Source organism: Trichechus manatus, unplaced genomic scaffold (assembly GCF_000243295.1).
Source record: "Trichechus manatus latirostris isolate Lorelei unplaced genomic scaffold, TriManLat1.0 scaffold00253, whole genome shotgun sequence".
In the NCBI taxonomy this organism is placed as follows: Eukaryota; Metazoa; Chordata; class Mammalia; order Sirenia; family Trichechidae; genus Trichechus; species Trichechus manatus.
In genome coordinates, this window is record NW_004444189.1 from 2,266,229 (window position 1) to 2,283,755 (window position 17,527).

The 17,527-nt window shown below is 36.7% G+C and overlaps 1 protein-coding gene across 3 annotated transcripts in view; it reads right to left on the reverse strand.

The window, feature by feature from the left end:
* HEPACAM2 (HEPACAM family member 2) overlaps positions 1 to 17,527 on the reverse strand; it is a 52,498-nt gene that overhangs the window by 2,693 nt on the left and 32,278 nt on the right. The window contains exons 4-9 of one of the 3 annotated variants that reach the window (XM_004389657.3): positions 13,740 to 14,036; positions 5,789 to 5,914; positions 5,672 to 5,696; positions 5,546 to 5,583; positions 4,092 to 4,165; positions 681 to 790 (exon numbers count right to left, since the gene is read on the reverse strand). In XM_004389657.3, coding sequence (XP_004389714.1) covers positions 681 to 790; positions 4,092 to 4,165; positions 5,546 to 5,583; positions 5,672 to 5,696; positions 5,789 to 5,914; positions 13,740 to 14,036 — 670 coding nt within the window. Of the gene's footprint in view, positions 1 to 619; positions 791 to 4,091; positions 4,166 to 5,545; positions 5,584 to 5,671; positions 5,697 to 5,788; positions 5,915 to 13,739; positions 14,037 to 17,527 lie in introns of those variants that run through there. The other 2 variants (XM_023724653.1, XM_023724654.1) reach the window with 2 other exon arrangements.

The following is a 17,527-nucleotide window of genomic DNA, read 5'->3' on the forward strand; positions in this document are numbered from 1 at the left end:
TAGATGGGCCAGGCCTTTTTTTCCAAGGCTCCTCTGGGTAGATTTGAACTCCCAATCTTTTGGTTAGTAGCTGAATGCTTAACCATTTGTATCACTCAGGGACTTAGAACTACCATAAAAACAAAAAAAATACCAAATCAGTTGCTGTCAAGTTGATTCCAATTCACGGCAACCCTATGTGTTGCAGAGTAGAACTGTGCTCCATAGGGTTTCAAGGCTGTGAACTTTTGGAAGCAGATAGCCAGACTTTTCTCCTGAGGCACCTCTTGATGGGTTTGAACTGCCAACCTTTCGGTTAGTAGTTGAACACTTAACCATTTGAGCTGCCCAGTGGATCTTTGAAACCACCACAACCACTGGAAACGCATCAAGATAACCGAGATGACTTGAGAACTGGGCTGAAGATTCCTTTACTACTCTGAGAAAGGAGGAATATTCTCAACCCAGCAGTCGATTTTAGAGTTCTGCATCTAGTCCCACTGGCCCAAGTGCCAGCCCCAGATATTTGTGTTTTATTTCTCTAAATTATTTTCAGGTAGAAAAATATGTTCAAATGCACAGAAGCTATAATCTTGTTTTAACATCTTTCTTCTGAGCTCTTCAATAAATTCCAGGGGAAAGCATGGACTAAATGCTGAGACTCTCCATAGTAGCACAACCGAATGCGGATTCATACTTACTCTGCATGGTCTTGTTGTTGGGAAGGGATGTGCTGAATAACTTCATAAATTGTACTGTGCAAATCTTGCCCTGATACACCATCAGAGGCTGGAACAGAGCTACTCGGCATCTAGACATGTGACACATTTAAAAATCAAATTAGAGGAAGACTAGCAAATAGTTTTTCCACTATGCAGGGACGAATCACCCAATAAGCAAGGTATGCATGGTCTTACTTGTGCTTACTTACTAATCTGTAGTGACCAATTTCACCTACAGATTAGTAAATAAACACAAGTAAACCCGTGCATACCTTGCTTACTGTAAGCCAGTGTGTACCTTACTTCTGGCTAACCTGTCCCTGCATAGTCTATGCTGCATAGTTGGAAACAACTGGAAGTAGTGATGATTAGAGAATTAGAACTGTTTATCTTCCCTAGAGTGTTCATTTTTGTCCTTGTTACAGTTCCCTGCACTTACCCTAAGGTATTTTGTGTAGCATCATAGCTATGAGGTCAGAAGGGGAAGAGCTTGACAAAGTTATCACTTTTTCTTCATTTAAGAAGAAAGTTGGCAGTACTGTAAAGGAAATATAGTAGAAAGAAAAAAAAAACAGCAAAAGAGGAGATATCAGGACAGCTTAGAATCAGAGACCAGATATTGTTATCTTTTATATCTCCATTACCCTTTTGACACTATTTGCTAATTATGTGTACGAGGGTGTCTGAAAAGAAAGAATAACATACAGTTAAAATCCCTCATCACATTGCAAGTGAATAGACAGTTCCAAGAAATATAGAACACATGAAGGGGGATGTTTTGGTTTGGATGCAATAATGGACGCTGAAAACTAAAGGCTTGGATGAACGTGGGTTGTTACAGTAGCATATTTCTGTCTGGTAAAAACCAACATGCATTTTATTGAAAATGGTATTCATATTTTATTAACTTCCATTTCTTGTATCTCATAATTTCCTTCTTCCTGTAAACACTGCTTTCCAATTATTTAGCCAATGTCTGATCCCTTTCCTCAATCCCAAACTCTTCAATTTTTATACATTTATGACCACTTTCTCTGAATCAACTGGATGGCAATGAGTGAGATGACCACTTTCAGTCCTTCATATTTATATGTTTCCACCTAGAAGACTCTGTCCTTGATAAGTCTGAGCTAACCTAATCTTAGAGCTCTTGACAAGTAGTAAACTTGCTTGTTTCATGCAATTGCCTTCTGTCTGACTCCCCAAAGAAGTTTAGAACAGTAGAAACGTACAAGTAGAGAAAGGAAGAGTGTTTTCTCTATACTCATACCACAACAAGCTAAGAGATTATTTTGATTTTTAAAAACTTAAAAGAGTTAGTAATTAAATTTATTTCCATCTTAACCTGAATTCTTAGACATTGGTTTTATCATGATTTTCCTTTTCTTCTCAAGGCCATTACATTTGTCTGCTAATCTTAACGTGTAACTGCCATTCTGGCTTCTTCTCACATAGATCCTCCTCCTCATGTCCTAGTCCTCATCCTCCTCCTTTACTTGTTGGTTTGATTTCTCACTTCTTCTCCAAAGCACCTGGCACAGCCAACTAAGAATCTCAGCAAATTCCTCAGGGGTTGTCAGCTCTGGAGATGAGCATGGCTCCAAATCAAGTTATTCAGCTATGAAAGAAAAAAAGTGGGGCTTCTGATATGTAATTAAAGCATCTGTATCTCTGCCTCAAGTTCTTGAGGATTATAGATTTTTTGAGCTTCCCAATTGATATCCTCCCAATAAAACCTTAAAACTGAGTCCTGGTGAATCACAAGGACCCCTGGTGGTGCAGTGGTTAAGTGCTGAGCTGCTAACTGAAAGGTTGGCGGTTAGAACCCACAAGCTGCTCCATGGGGAAAGATGTAGCAATTGGCTTCCATAAAGATTACAGCCTTGGAAACCCTATGGGGCAGTTCTACTCTGTCCTATAGTGTCGCTATGAGTCAGAATTAACTCGATGGCAAGGGGTTGGGGTTAGTCACAAGGATAAATTTAAAGCTCCTTGTGTAAATCTCATTCCTTTCTAATGAAATCTTAGGAGTAAAAAATGTGCACTATTTTAAATAGAGAAACTCCTTATTTCAATAATTCACTTATAATTCTTGTTGGCACTTCAGATTTCTGCCACAAGGAGAGCTGTTGGAAACAATTAATCCACCAAGTACTTATTTTTGTCTTTCTGGTGGTGGAATTGAAGAGTGAGCCAATCCAGCCTGAGACTGACTAGGGCATTGCATAACGGTTGTAATGTAGTTCTGCCCTTCCTCTGTGATAACCTGGACACTAGTGCTGCTTTACCCACCACCCACCCATCGCCGTCCAGTCGATTCCGACTCATAGCGGCCCTATAGGGCAGAGTAGAACTGCCCCACACGATTTCCAAGGCTATAATCTTTATGGAAACAGATCGCCACATCTTTCTACTGCAGAGCGGCTGGTGAGTTCAAACCGCAGACATTCTGGTTAGCAGCGAGTGCTTTAACCACTGTGCCACCAGGGCTCCTTGACTCACTACTAGGGAGGATGAAATCCAATCAACCCCTCACCACACTCACATGGCATTTGTGAAAGTGAGTTTGTGGCCAGGAAACTTGCTGGATGTTGATAGAATGCTCTGAACAAGTGAGGTAACCATTCCCTAATGGCAAATAGTCCTTTCCAAAAATGGAAATGAAAATGCCCAGAAGCAAGTAATCCTCTTATAGTCCCTTCCTTAAGTGAACAATCACAGGAGCATAAGAAGCAGAGGAAAGACTGAGCCTATGAAAATCTATAAAAATGTTAATGAGCTCATTAGCTAAGAGCAACTCTCTTCATGTCTGTTAAAAACAAAACTGCTTTGAAAGACCCTTTCTTTGTAGACTGAAAAGTGGCATCAACTGTATAAAAGCTTTTTTTTCTCCCCACCTCATGCATTTTTAGGATAATAATAAAGATGCATATCTGCATATCTTGGGTTTCCTTGGTACCTTTCTTTTCTTTCATGAGGTAACTTCAATTGTGTTTGCAATGTGAGGGGGTAGTGTTGGGGAAATTGAGTTTAGTGAAGTAGCTGACTGCAATCACTGAAGTGACGCAGTATTACCTAAACCTGGGCTTCCTAATCCCCAATTTATTCACTTCCTTTGACCTTCAACCTAGTTATTTACTGAGTTTACCAGATGAAGACTGTTTGCGAATTAACATAACATCTTTATTTGTGTTAGCCTTATTTATAAAGGTTGCAGAAGATGCTTCCACCTCCAGATCTGGCAACGTCCTTCATTCTAGAGTGAGTCAACACTGCTGAGGGGTAATGCAACCATTCGACCACACCACCTAAGTGCTTAATGCACACCGCTTACACCTCTGGTGAAGCGGCACTCTACTTCTTGTCTAATCAGTCACTAGGAAAACCAACCCTGGGAACACCAGAAGCATCTGGAAAAGCAACAAATTCATATATTCCGAAGTCATACAGAGCATCTTCATGGCCTGAAATGGAAAACAAATACTACTTACAACCAAATGCCTCGAGTTGCTATTGTTGTTGCTTTTTAAAAAAATCTTTGTAAAAGTTGTATTTTTTTTTTTGTCTGATTTAAGTAGTACGTGTACAAAACCAATTTAACATTCCCTGGTCCCCTACAATTATGTTGCCATTAAGCAGCGTTGCAAATCACTTCTTCTAAAGCTAAGAATTGAAGCTATAATAGGCTGAATTGGAACAATTTTTATTAAAGCCTGATGTGGGAACAATGTACAGTCCTTTGTGACCCTTGGCTACCAGAATCTTACAGACTCCAAGGCTTTAGCATGGAGGTCACCACAGCCCTTGATCCATCCATAATATCTAATGCACTCTGCTAGATCTAACAGAGACCACCAAAACTAAAAGAATAAACAACTATAGCTGCCCATACATACAAAAGACAATACAACCTAACACAACACAATATCAGTGTCACCTAAACAATTATCTGTAAAATGCCTGGGATGGGGGAGGAACCAGATGGTCTCTGAGACCCTTCCCAGCTCTGATATTCTACCATTCGTAAGTGAGAAAGTGCTAGATAAGAGAGAAAAGACCCACATTTATTAAGCACCCAGGAATCATGTTAGGCACTCCATGTACATCATTTTATTTAACTTTCATAACACTCGTAGGAGGAAGTTATTATTTCTGTTATATAGAAAAGTTGAGGTCAGGAAAAAAAAAATTAACTTTCCTAAGGTGACATGGGGGAAAGCGGCATATATGGACTGAAACCTGGTTCTGTGGACTCCAAGGCTGAGCAAAAGCAACATTGATAACTTGTGATAAGAACTCAGTACAGAGTCAACGGTAATGGCAATGAGGGGCCAGCTGGGGACAAAGAAGGAATACTGGCCCTGTCAAACCCTCCTTTCCTCCTCTCCCTAGGACAGAGCTGTCAGCTTTGCATCTGCCTTAGGAACACCCCAAAGAGCTTTTTATTTTGCAATTAGTAAAAGTGAGAGAACTCTTTGTCATTTTAAAATAATACCAGGATCAATCGACTAGGATTCACTAGAACTCAGTGACTGTGGGCAAGTGAGTTAATCTTTCTGATCCTTAGATCTCTTGCCTTTAAAATGGAGCTAAGAGTGTCTACCAGGCTTACCTTACAGAGTTGCGTGACTTAATAAAACCATGCACAAAAGCATAGCACTTTGTAAAGTGAAGGTGCTATACAAAGGTAATACATCATTACCATATTAATTTTAGCTTATATTAATTTATTAATCAATAGTATGTTATATACAATAGTTAATATCAACAATATTAACTAATATACATTAACAATATCAACTAATATACATTAACATTCATAATAGCCCCTCTCAGGTCATTACCTGAAAATGTTTGAGCTTTCCTATATTCTGTTTCTGGTCTGAAAATATAAATAGGCATTTCTGTCAGTGATAATAATTGAGGAAAAAGCATTCAAGAGAAAAAAATTGTAGAAAAATATGCATTACCTGCCTTCCAGCTTCTGTTTTATAACTAAAACCAACAAAGAAAAAACATAGTAAGTTACTTCTTTAGTACATATATAAAACTATTTTGTTTTACTTTCTTTTCTAATTTTAACCTACCTTTGTAGGGTTGATATTTTTTCCATAGGAAGAGAAGACTCATGGATATAATCAAAAATAGTGATATTCCAGTTATACTTGCTAAAGGTGACAATGATTTCCCTTTTTGTGCAAGCTTCTCCAGTCCTATAAAAAAAAGAAGAAATATTAACATTTTCTTAAAGGTCAATGAATTACTAAATAGTTTGTTTATGTTTTATCTTAAATGAGACACTACTGCAAATTTTGACATCCCCCATTCTGACTGTGGATTTTAAAATTCTGTCGATTTATTAGATGTATTTTGAAGCTATGCTATTAGATGCATAAAAATTCAGAATTTTTGTATCATCCTACTGGATAAACCCCTTTAACCTTATGAAATGTCCTTTTTTTATTTGAAGAAATGTTTCTTATCTTAAAGTCTAATTTATCTGATATTAGTATAGTTACATCAGTCTTCTTTTGGCTAATATTCATATGGTTTATTTGTTCATCCTTTTACTTTCAACATTTCAGTATACTTACATATAAGGTATGTATCTTATAAGCAGTAAATAGTTTCTTTTTTTAATCCAGTTTGCCAATATTTGTCTTTTAGTTGGAGTAATTGGTCCATTTATACTTAATGTATTTATTAATATATTTCAGCTTAAATCTATAATCTTACTATTCTTTCTGTTTATCCTACATATTTTGTTTCTTTTATTTTCTTTCTTGTCTTTATTTGGATTAGTCAGAATTTTATTTTTCTTATTATTTGCTTATTAGTTATACTTGTTTGTCTCTTAGTGGAAACCCTAGAGCTTCAAACATGCATCCTTGACTTATTAAAGTCTAACAAAAACTTATACGTTCACCACTTACCACTTCCACAATGCAAGAATAAGATCCATATTGAATATGGGAAAACTAAGGCTCTAGGACTCAAATTTGAATTTGGTAATGTCTGAATGTAGTAATGTCTGACTACAATTCTATGCTCTTTCCATTATCCCTGCCTGACCATTATACAAGAAACAGAAATCCTTCTGCTCATTAAGCCCAAATCTACTCGTTCCTGCCAATAGGAGCCACAATAAACCAAATCCTTTCTCTACAGGATGCTATTTCAATGGTTTGATCTCACATCTCGGCCAAGAATTTTATTCTTCAGATTAAACATGCCCAGATCCTTTTGCTGTTCTTCACATGACTAGTTTCCAGATTCTTTAGCATCCTAAACCAAAAACACCAAACCTGCTGCCATTGAGTCAATTCTGAAACTCATAGTAATCCTATAGGATACAGTAGAACTGCCCATAGCGTTTCCAAGGAGAAGCTGGTAGATTCAAATCGCTGACCTTTTGGTTAGTCCCTGAGCTCTTTAATCACTATGCCACCAGGACTTCAGTTAGTATCCTAACTGAAGCTCAGCAAAGGCTAGTTAATTTCACTCCTGAAATACAGATTCAGAGGGAAACCATACTCTGGTGTGGTTGTCAATAAGATAAAGGCAAATCGAGAGCTCTCTTAAGATAATGGCAGTGGTAGAAAAGCAAAATAATAAAGAAGAAAAACTTGACAGAAATATTACACAATAGAATGGCATATTTGAAATATATTATATGACTTGGGGAATACTTTTAGCAAGTGAATTCTCTATTTCTTCATTTTAGATTCAATATTAAAATCAAAATTAGCTAGAGAAATCTCCAGATAATAGACAAATGCATGAGCATTATGTGTATGTGTATATATGCTTCCTGTTTATTTGGTATAGATGTCTCATACCATCTATAATAATAAAAATAATAAAAAATTTAAAGGGCCACTTATAGGTACAGATAAACAGTCTTGGAGGAAATGAAATATTTGTCACAGCTAGTAAGTCCTAGAACTGAGGCTGGAACAAAAGTTTATTCGGACTGCAAGTTTAATTAATTAATTAATTTTTCCTACTAATGCATGGTCAAAAAACGATTTTTGCAATTGGCAGGTAGGCTCCTATATGTTCCATTTTTTTTTAACTTTTTCTAACAACAGACTTCATTCACTTCAATTCTTTCACTTCTGGATAGTCAGACTGCCTTCGCCAAAATGCAATAACCCCTCCATGCAAAAAGAATTCAGTGCTAATTTATTCTATTCAGTTTCCTGCAGTGTGCTTTACCATGAGTTATAGTGAGCTTCAGAAAAACATTTTAGTATAGTCTCAGCTCTTTTTTCTCTTAAATTTGAAAATAATGCTAATAATTATTTCAGAGTACTTCTCATGTTTATGGTGAAGTTACACTCTGGCATATATCACTCTTTCCAGGTACTTCCATAATTCTGAAGCCTGGTACTAGATTTATTTTACAATGACTGGATGTCTTACACTAGATAAGACACATCTCCCTCTCTTTCATTTTTAACTTTTTGTCCCTTTCGATATATATTTCCTAAAATGACCTGATTTTCACATTGTGTCCTACAGAAGGTCCCACTCCTTCCCTTCACTACCCCTTCCTTATTTATTTAGATTCCTCTTCTTCCTTATTGTTGTCTTGCCTCTTCCACTGGTCTGTGCCCTATAGAAAGTAACTTGCATGACCAGCTCCTGTCTCCCAAAGTCTTGGTTATGGCCAAGGTCGAATGCTTTCCCCCTTGATAATGGGGGCTAGGGACCATCCTTTTCTCAGAGCAAATGTTCTTTCCTACTAGGCCCATTTCTTCTCTGTAATATTCTGGCTTTCTGACTCTCAACACTATTTCTCTATCCCAGAACACACAAAATTAATCAGGCCCAGCATTTGAAATTTTTCCTTATCACAAAATAAAAAATGCCAAATACATCAAGGATTAAATCAAGAAGCGCAGTTGTGCGGTCTCAGCTCTAGACAAATATGTTTTGGAGAGGTGGACTTCTAGAACTCCAACTTGAAAATAAGACAGCAAGAAAATTCTGACTCTTTCTCTGCAGAGAATGTATAAGGATCCCTGAATGTGGTTCTGGACAATTTCAAGAGCCCCCTTCTTTCTCCTTTCAGGGAGTTTACTATTCTTTAGCATATAGCATGCCACTCTCCCCCATTATTTAAACACGATTGGCTCATTTACCAAAGTCCTAGTGCAAATGCTATTTGCCCCCTCCTTAGGCAAACAAATAAAATGAAATAACATGTTAAGTGCAAATATGAGTAAGAGGTGTGGTATCCATGGTATTGCAACCCTGCTGTCTGAGAGACTGCACCCAAAACAGGACAGCCATATGCTACCAGTCAGTGCGTCTGTTTCTAGATTAGAATTGAGTCCTGAGGTCTCTCCCATCCAATCTGTTTGCTGATTATGGCAGCTGATTCATGTCCCTAAGGAGCTTAAGGCTCCATATTGACGGCCGTGCTATTTTCACCTGATGGACACAGTTACTCTGTCTGCTAGATGCTCACAAGGATGCCACCTACGATCTCAGGGCCTAGATGTCAGGGCTGTAGTTCTATCTCAATCCTTATCTCCAGTGGTCCAATATGAAATACAACTCCTAGAGATCTTGACTTGAGAAATTCCTAGGTAGATAGAGGAAATTAGTAAAATCATTTTCCTGTCTTGGATTATTTTCCTGTTTTCTTCTTTATAAAAAGATGTAGGATATAAATAAATATTAAACATGGTAGATTTTTCAGGATCACAGACAAATCCAAAACATTTCCAGTAAGGCTAAATCTCAAACTAAGGCCAGGTGGTCCTATGGAATCTATTTATACATTAGAATGCCTACATTAAATGTGAATATCTGAATTCTGATTAGATGTTTACATTTCCATAAATATTTCCATTTTATATACACTGCAATAGTGATTTCGGCCCAGTTAAAACTTCAAAGTAGAGACATATGCTTTCAAGGAAGAAGAACCTTAAGTAAGGCAATAAAATCATGTTTTTTTTTTTTTAACAACATAAATGCCAACTTGGTATTTTAATAGCTATTCTTTCCTTGAAACATATATTACAGGTATTATTTTTAGGTACAGATATTTAATAATTTATCATTAATATGAAATTATACATATTATAGACAAATCAGAAGTATCTCTATGTATGAAGCATAAAATTAGTTAAAGTTATGAGAAAATATATGCTATACTGCATATGTGTGATACTACACATATCTACTGGAAAGACCATAGTTCCATCAATATTCTCAATTACATTAAAGGAGACAGTTTGCATAATGGTTAAAAACGTGGGCTTTGAATCCAGATATTAATTTTTCACTTTCTAGTAGCTGTGTGATCTTGCCCATTGTCCCTGTTTCCTTCAGGGTGTCTCCACTGAGATACAGAAAAGTCAGTTAACATCACAAATTAGATATGAATCATAGCCACAGAGGTGAAAGTCACCATCTGGTCTGGTCTTACACAAGCAGGAAAAACAGAACTAATTGTCACATTCTCCAGCTATTCTCTCCCCACCACAAGCCCCCAGTAAAACTTTTGATCATTTTCTGACCCTGTCATTTTCTTTCCATATTTGTGACCTTGGAGTCATCTTTGACTCCTCTTTCCTTTGCCTTCCTCATCTTTTTGCTGACACTTTTTGATTAGCTATATTCGTTGCCTCATTAAAAACAAAGAGGTTCATCTATTTCTTACGATTTGGCTCTAGTTACACCAAACACCAACTTGGCTCCGGAAACATCTCAAAGGCTTATTCTTCTCAATTATTTTAAATTCTTCACAGATCTTACTATAGATTTCTCATCAGAGTGGATGGTCAGTATATGCTCAACTGATAGTTATAAATGAGGCTCATTTGTAACTGGAGGTTAGTGTATACTTCATCTGCATCACAAGACTCATTCATTTAGAAAACTTTAAAAGAATCAAATACTTAATGAAACACATCAATGCCATTAATTTTCTTCATCATTTTGCTGCTGTTTGAGTAAAAGTTCTGTGGACTTTTGAGGGGTGGCAAAACAGCTCTAGAAACCACAGAGGTCATTAATGTTAACAACTCTGAATCCCTCTGAAAAATAAGCACCTGCTCTTCTTATTTACTGTAATAACAAATAGCCTGGTCTTTGTACAGGTCAAACAGGTTTTTTAGATTTTGCAAAAGCCAATTGTCTGAAATTAAGACTGTAGCTGTCTTTGGACTGTGGTAATAAGATCTTAGTTAAATATTGGGGGCTTCAGGTATTATGAAAATACTTTGGCTAAATATTAATGCAGAAAGTTTAAGTGGTGGGAAAGGTGTCACTGCAGTATCGTTCTACATATTTATGGCCATTTCTTCACTTGCAGTGAGCAAGAGGAAGACAGCTAGGATGATATCTAGGCTGCTACCAAAATATTTTATATGCTTAATTATGGTTTACTTTAAAATTATATTTCAGTTAGCTACTGGGGTGAAAAGCTGGTTATGCCTGTTAAAATTTTAGTAAAATAGAAAGCAAAGGATGCATCTTAGCTGTTTATATGTGTGTCACCCATACTAGATTGTGAGCCCTTTGTTAGCAGGAATTATTTTTTTTTCCATATGGCATTTTCAGTGCCTGCCACAGTATCTGGCCCACAATAGGTGCTCAATAATAAATGAATAAGTGCATAATTTATATCATCGTAAACACACATATACTTTTGGGGTCTCCAAGGGAAATATATTATTATCTACTGCCCAAATGAAGCATAATTCAGGTGAAAATTCTAGAGCTGTATTGTCCAATATAGCAGCCACTAGACACATGTGGTTATTTAAACTTAAATTAAATTTAATCATAATGAATGAAAGAAAATTAAAAATTCAGTTCCTCAGTGCATAGCCACATTTTAAATGCTCAATAGCTACATTAGGCTACAGATTTCCATATTGACCTGTACAAAGTGCAGATATAGAGCATTTCTATCATCACAGAAGTTTATATTGGGCAGCACTATTCTGTCATTGTTAGGTGTCGTCAAGTCGGTTTTGACTCATAGTGACCCTATAGGACAGAGTAGAACTGCCCCACAGGGTTTCCAAGGAGTGGCTTGGGGATTTGAACTGCTGACCTTTTGGTTAGCAGCCGAGCTCTTAACCGCTACGCCACCAGGGCTCCAGCACTATTCTAGACAGTATATATACTGACTGAGGTGATTTTGCAAATATGAATATCCTTCACTTTAGGAAGTTCTGGAAAAGCCCCATCCACTATATGCCTATTCATTAACCTATAGGTTTGTGATAGTCTTATAATTTTTGACTGTTCTTTAAGAGCTTTTAAATAAATTAAAAAGTCTATGGAGGAAAAAAAACTCTTAAACAAGTGGTTGTCACACTTGTGCTTGATAAACATTCAGATTCTCAGGTCCCGCGTGCAGGATCCTAATCCGTACGTCTGACATGTCTTAATGAAACTACATATTTTAGCGACTTCCCCAGGTGATTTTGATGGCAGGTGGTCAAAGGGCCGCATGCTGAAAAATCTAGCCTAAAGTTAAAAAGAATTACATTCTTGTTCATTTATTCAACAAAATGTATTGAACTTCTCTATGTTATGAACCCTATGCAAGCACCAGAGCTATAAGGAAGGAGAAGGTATTAATGGGTAGCACCTTTTGTGAACAAACCCATTGCCAACGAGTTGATTCCGACTCATAGTGACCCTTTAAGACAGAGTAGAACTGCCCCATAGGGTTTCCAAGGAGTTACTGATGGGTTTGAAATGCCAATCTACTGGTTAGCAGCCATACCTCTTAACCACTGCCCACCAGGGCTCCTCACCAGTTATAGGCAGCCTAAATACCACTTCCTGTTTCAATCAGCCTTAGGCTTTCCCTAAATGGAATCTGGCTTGTCTTTGTCTGTATGCAAAGGGTAGTACAGGAAGGACTAAATAGTAGAAGTAGAAGCAGTAACAGGAGCAGCAAAAGAAGAAAAAGAAGAAAGAGGAGGAGAAAAAGAAGCAGAAACAGCCAAAGGAGGAGGAGAAGAGGGAGAAAAAGGATGAAGAAAATAAGAGCAAGAGCAGGAGCAGGAGGAGAAGGAGAAAAGAGATGGACCAGAGAGATAGGAAGGAAGGAAAATGGACAGAACTCAGTGATCGGATGTGGAGGAGGGCAATGGACAAGAGGAAAGTCTGGGATGGCATTTAGCTTTCTGGCTTGAGGAAATAGATAGTAGGGCCATTCATTTAAATAGTGAATACAGAAAGAATAGCAGTTTAGGGGGAAAGAAAATGGCTCAGTTTTGATATGTTGGACCTGTATGCTCTCTTTGGTATAAGCAAATAGACACATCCAGAAGGCAGCTGGGTATACAGTTTTAGTGCTTTAGAGATGTAGATTTGGGGTGCACCAGTCATACGTGAAACCATGGGAATGAATGAAATCACCCAGGAGAATGCGTAGAGAGAGAAGAGAAGGCTTGGGAGGATGAAAATTTAGTCATTCTTAACCTTTTGGGGATCAGTGACCTCTCTGAAAATTAGATGAAATTTTTTCCCCTAGAGAATGCAAATTTTCAGACTTAAGAAATTTTGTAGTTTTCAGGGCATTGAGACCCTCATTGAGAACTTCCACAGATTACAGATATTTAAACAGTGAAAGATATTTAAACATGAAGGACAGTGAGAAAGGGAAGTGAAATAGGTAGTAGGAAATTCAGACTTCTAACTCATGGAGATTTATTCATCTCACCTAATGCAACAGCAGAGATAAGCTCTCTGAATGGTAGCCTGCTTTTCGTATATTCCTGTTTGTAAAACCAGGAAAACAAGAATGTGCATTTTGAATTTTCCTTTTTCTTCATAGTCTCTCAGAGCCAACAACTGAATTCCCCTCCATTCCGTTGTAGGTTTGCGTTCACTCATAGAAACCACGGCTTTGTTATCTCAGGAAACAGAGTTTCTTAGAGTATCTGAATAATCCCACAATGTTTTTCTCTTTGATATAAGTATAAAATAGGGGAAGAGCAAGGCCAGCATGTATTCATGATTTATTGGGATCCCTTTCTTTTATGTCACACTTACCTACAGAAGTGATGATAACTGTGAAATGAGTTTCATCTCGTCTTCCGGTTACATTGTTGTAAGCACAGCACACATAGTCAGCTGTCTTCTGGGCTACTTTTTCAGATGCAACTTCCAAGCGAGGCCCATGCTTGATGACATATGTTGTATTGTCAGTCCTCCGGATCCAAGAGTAGGTATTGGGGGGATAAGAATCAGCAGAACAATCAAACAGGATGGCTTCTCCAAGGTCAATAGTAAACACTTCCCCTACTTTTAGCCCTTTATCAGAATTAACCCGAAGTCCATAAGGCCCATCTGCATTAATATAAAAAAGAAATAAAGGAGTAAAATAAGTAATCATGATATAGTTCTTGAGTTTAGGAGAGCTTAGCAGCATTTTATTTTCTACAGAAATCTTCATGATAGAATCATGTAATAAGTCCTTATTTACATTCCCAGTAAATGGTGAGGATCTAACAAAATTTTATTTTGATATCCAAGAAAATGGAAATTATTTGAAATGTTATCGAACTTATTTGAAATAGTGAAAGCCTGGAAACTTAGTATATAATTTTACGGACACTGGCATCATGATTGTGACACTTTTGGTAATGTATTGACAAACCTGGAATCTTTTAGACAAAATCTTTCTGAAAGAATAATTTCACTTGAAATTAACTTTACAATAGATTATGGCCACTATTTCCTCTTTGACAGCCATGCTTTTATATTATCTGTTTTTCTTCTCGGTGCAGGGATAGGTCATGAAAATATTTGTAATAGGCATGGTCTGTTTCACACAGAACACAAATTTACACAAATAGATATGTGTTCCATATTTTCATGATATTTTCACAGTTAAAGGATTTTTAAAATTCCTTGCCCCTAGCTAAGCTTAAGAACCCATTTGGAAAACATACATTTTCATTGTTATTTATAAATATTCATTAATCATTAATAAATTACTTAATCACAGATTTCCCATGGTGTTTTTCTTCACACTGGAATATTCCTAGAGCATTTTGCCATTTCTTTGGTAACACATTGCCAGCAGATAAAGACACATTTCCCATTGCTTTCTTTTTGAGGCCACAGAATAAATAGAGAGATTAAAAAATATTCTCAGGCTAGGTAGGTTTTCTCATCCAGTTTAAATCTTGGCTTTTATTCTAAAAACAAAACAAAACAACTCTAGTTTTAGGCAGCAGTGTGCTTATTTTCCAGCTGATCATAACCAACATTTATTGAGTACTTGCCATGTGCCAGTCACTTTGAGTGCTTATACAATTACATTTAATCTTTACAGCAACCACATGAGGTAGATATTATTATTCCTATTGTAAGATGAGGGAACATATACTTAATTTATTTGCCCATGGTCATATAGCTATTAAACAACAGAGCTGGAACTCTAAAATATATGCATTTAATTATTCATACTACCTTCCTTAAAAAGAAATAAAATGTAAGTGGTATAACTTACTATATCAGAATCCTCTCTTGTTGTCTCAGTATGTTATTAATTCTACAATAAGCTATTGTCTTGCTATTTATTAATTCTATAATCAGTCAATCAAGTAATCAATAAAAATATTTATTTAAGAGATACCGAGTAATATATTTAGTATATGAGAGAAAAAAAAAAGAAGCTTCTCAGTTCCTGCTTTCAGGAATTTCTATGCTGTGTAAGGTTGTGAATGGTTTGCTCAATGATGGCCTAATCTCAAAGGTCCTGATTAAAAAAAAAAAAAAGTACTGACTATTCATCTCTCAGAGTGTAGAATAGTATAACGGTAGAATAGTATAATGTAATGAGTAAACGTTAGGGTAACTATATTGAATCATGAGTCTGTCAACCATTAATCAAGTGTTCTTGAGGAAGTCATTTAAACTTTTTGGTCTCACTCTCCTAATATTAACATAAAGATATTGGACTAAAGACTGATTGCTAAGGTTCTTTTCCCCTTTAAAACACCATGATTCATGCCACAATAAAGCTATTTTGGATACTGGCAAGCCAACCTTAAGTTTGCAGATTCCCATTGTGGTTCTCTATTAAGTCAGTATTTTCTGACCAACACACCGCTGAGGAAACACATTTCCTAAGATATCTCAGAAATTGAAGATGCAAAGCAATGGATTACATTTAGCTAAGGAACATACACTGTACACATACTGCCTTCTAAAGACACACAGAAATGCGAAGGCATCCTATAGATTTATGTTATTATGTATACATAAAATAGATCCCTAGGTGGCGTCAGGGACCGATTACCCAATAAGCAAGATAAGTACCTGCTTGGGGCATCAAAAAAACAGAGGCACCAGTTGTCCAAAGCAAAGACCCATAGGTGCCAAGCAGACAGGACACAAGGCAAAGCGAAGACCGCAGTGGAAGGGAACTAGCAGGGCGCTAAATGAAATTGATACCAGCTCCAAGGTGTGAGAATGTGCCAGCCAGAAATAAAGTTCACACGCAGTCACAAGTTTGCCCATGTGCAAGTTTGTTTAAGCTATGAGGCCCCTACTGCTTCAACACCTTCATTAACATGACTCCTATGGTTCTCGCCCATGTACTTTAAACTCCTTTTCTCTGCAGGTGTCTTGGGAGTATACTATTTCTTTCTAATAAACAGGAGTTGAGAGTGGACTGTCGAGTCTAACTCTTGGTACATTCACCCAATATGCAACTGGATCCAACACAAGTGGTTACAGGGCAAGGATGGATTATATTAACAGATAACAGTTCTCTGATCCATTTTGAGAGAACCATCTTATACAACCATGTCTGCTGATCCAGGAACTCCAGCCACGAGGTCTAGCAATGCCCTTTGCCATGATACAAACACAAGGGTATGCTCTTGCACATGTCCTGGTAAACAACTGATAGGAACCCCAGTCCCAGATGACGTGCAAAATCGAGGGAACTTGAATAGGTCAACCATTGCAATGAACTCAATCAAGTTGTTTTTTAACCATATAGCATTTATGTACAGCGTTATGTCCTAGGTTTTGTTAACAATACTATTTATACCTTTAACTTTAAAATATGTTTGGCATACACGTGGATGCAATCTAGCATACATTTAATATAATACTAACACGAGTAATAATTTAATACTAACATAACAAACATCCAAAAATACTAGAAATATTAATATTTATCTAACATGAGAAGTTTTAATTTATGTATCAAGTGAGTCTCATTTTTTATTGTCTGTTGTGTGGGATACAGTGCTTGATATTACTCTATATATGCTAATAAATTAGGTATTAGACACATTAAGAGGATACAAAATTCAATATTTATTTATTGTGCAAAATATGCTTCTTTTTTGCAACAACAAATGTGTTTCTAAATTTCTTCTTCCAAGAAAGCAACAAAGGGTGTTTATCAGAATATTACATTTCTATTTTATCAGAATACCTATGTATCTCCATGTAAGGAAGTTGAACAATTCCTCAAGAAAATAAATTAAATGAATATTTAGATAATAAAAATTATATGTGTACTTTATTTTCTATTTCCCTTCAGACTGACTTTCTTTTAAGAAATTGATCAGTACTGTTATGACTCGAAAAACAAACTTGTTTGTCGAGAAGTGGTGCTATTGTTACATCAGTTATGTATGTATCTCCGAATATGGGAACTGAACAGTTCCACAAAGAAATAAAATGTACATTTTATACATTTTGTATAACAATTATGTTTTCCTTTTCATTTTGGACCGATCAGGTATAAGCTCACATTCAGTTCTCTCTTGTTGACCACATAAGAGTGTGCCAGCAGCACAATAATCATGTGA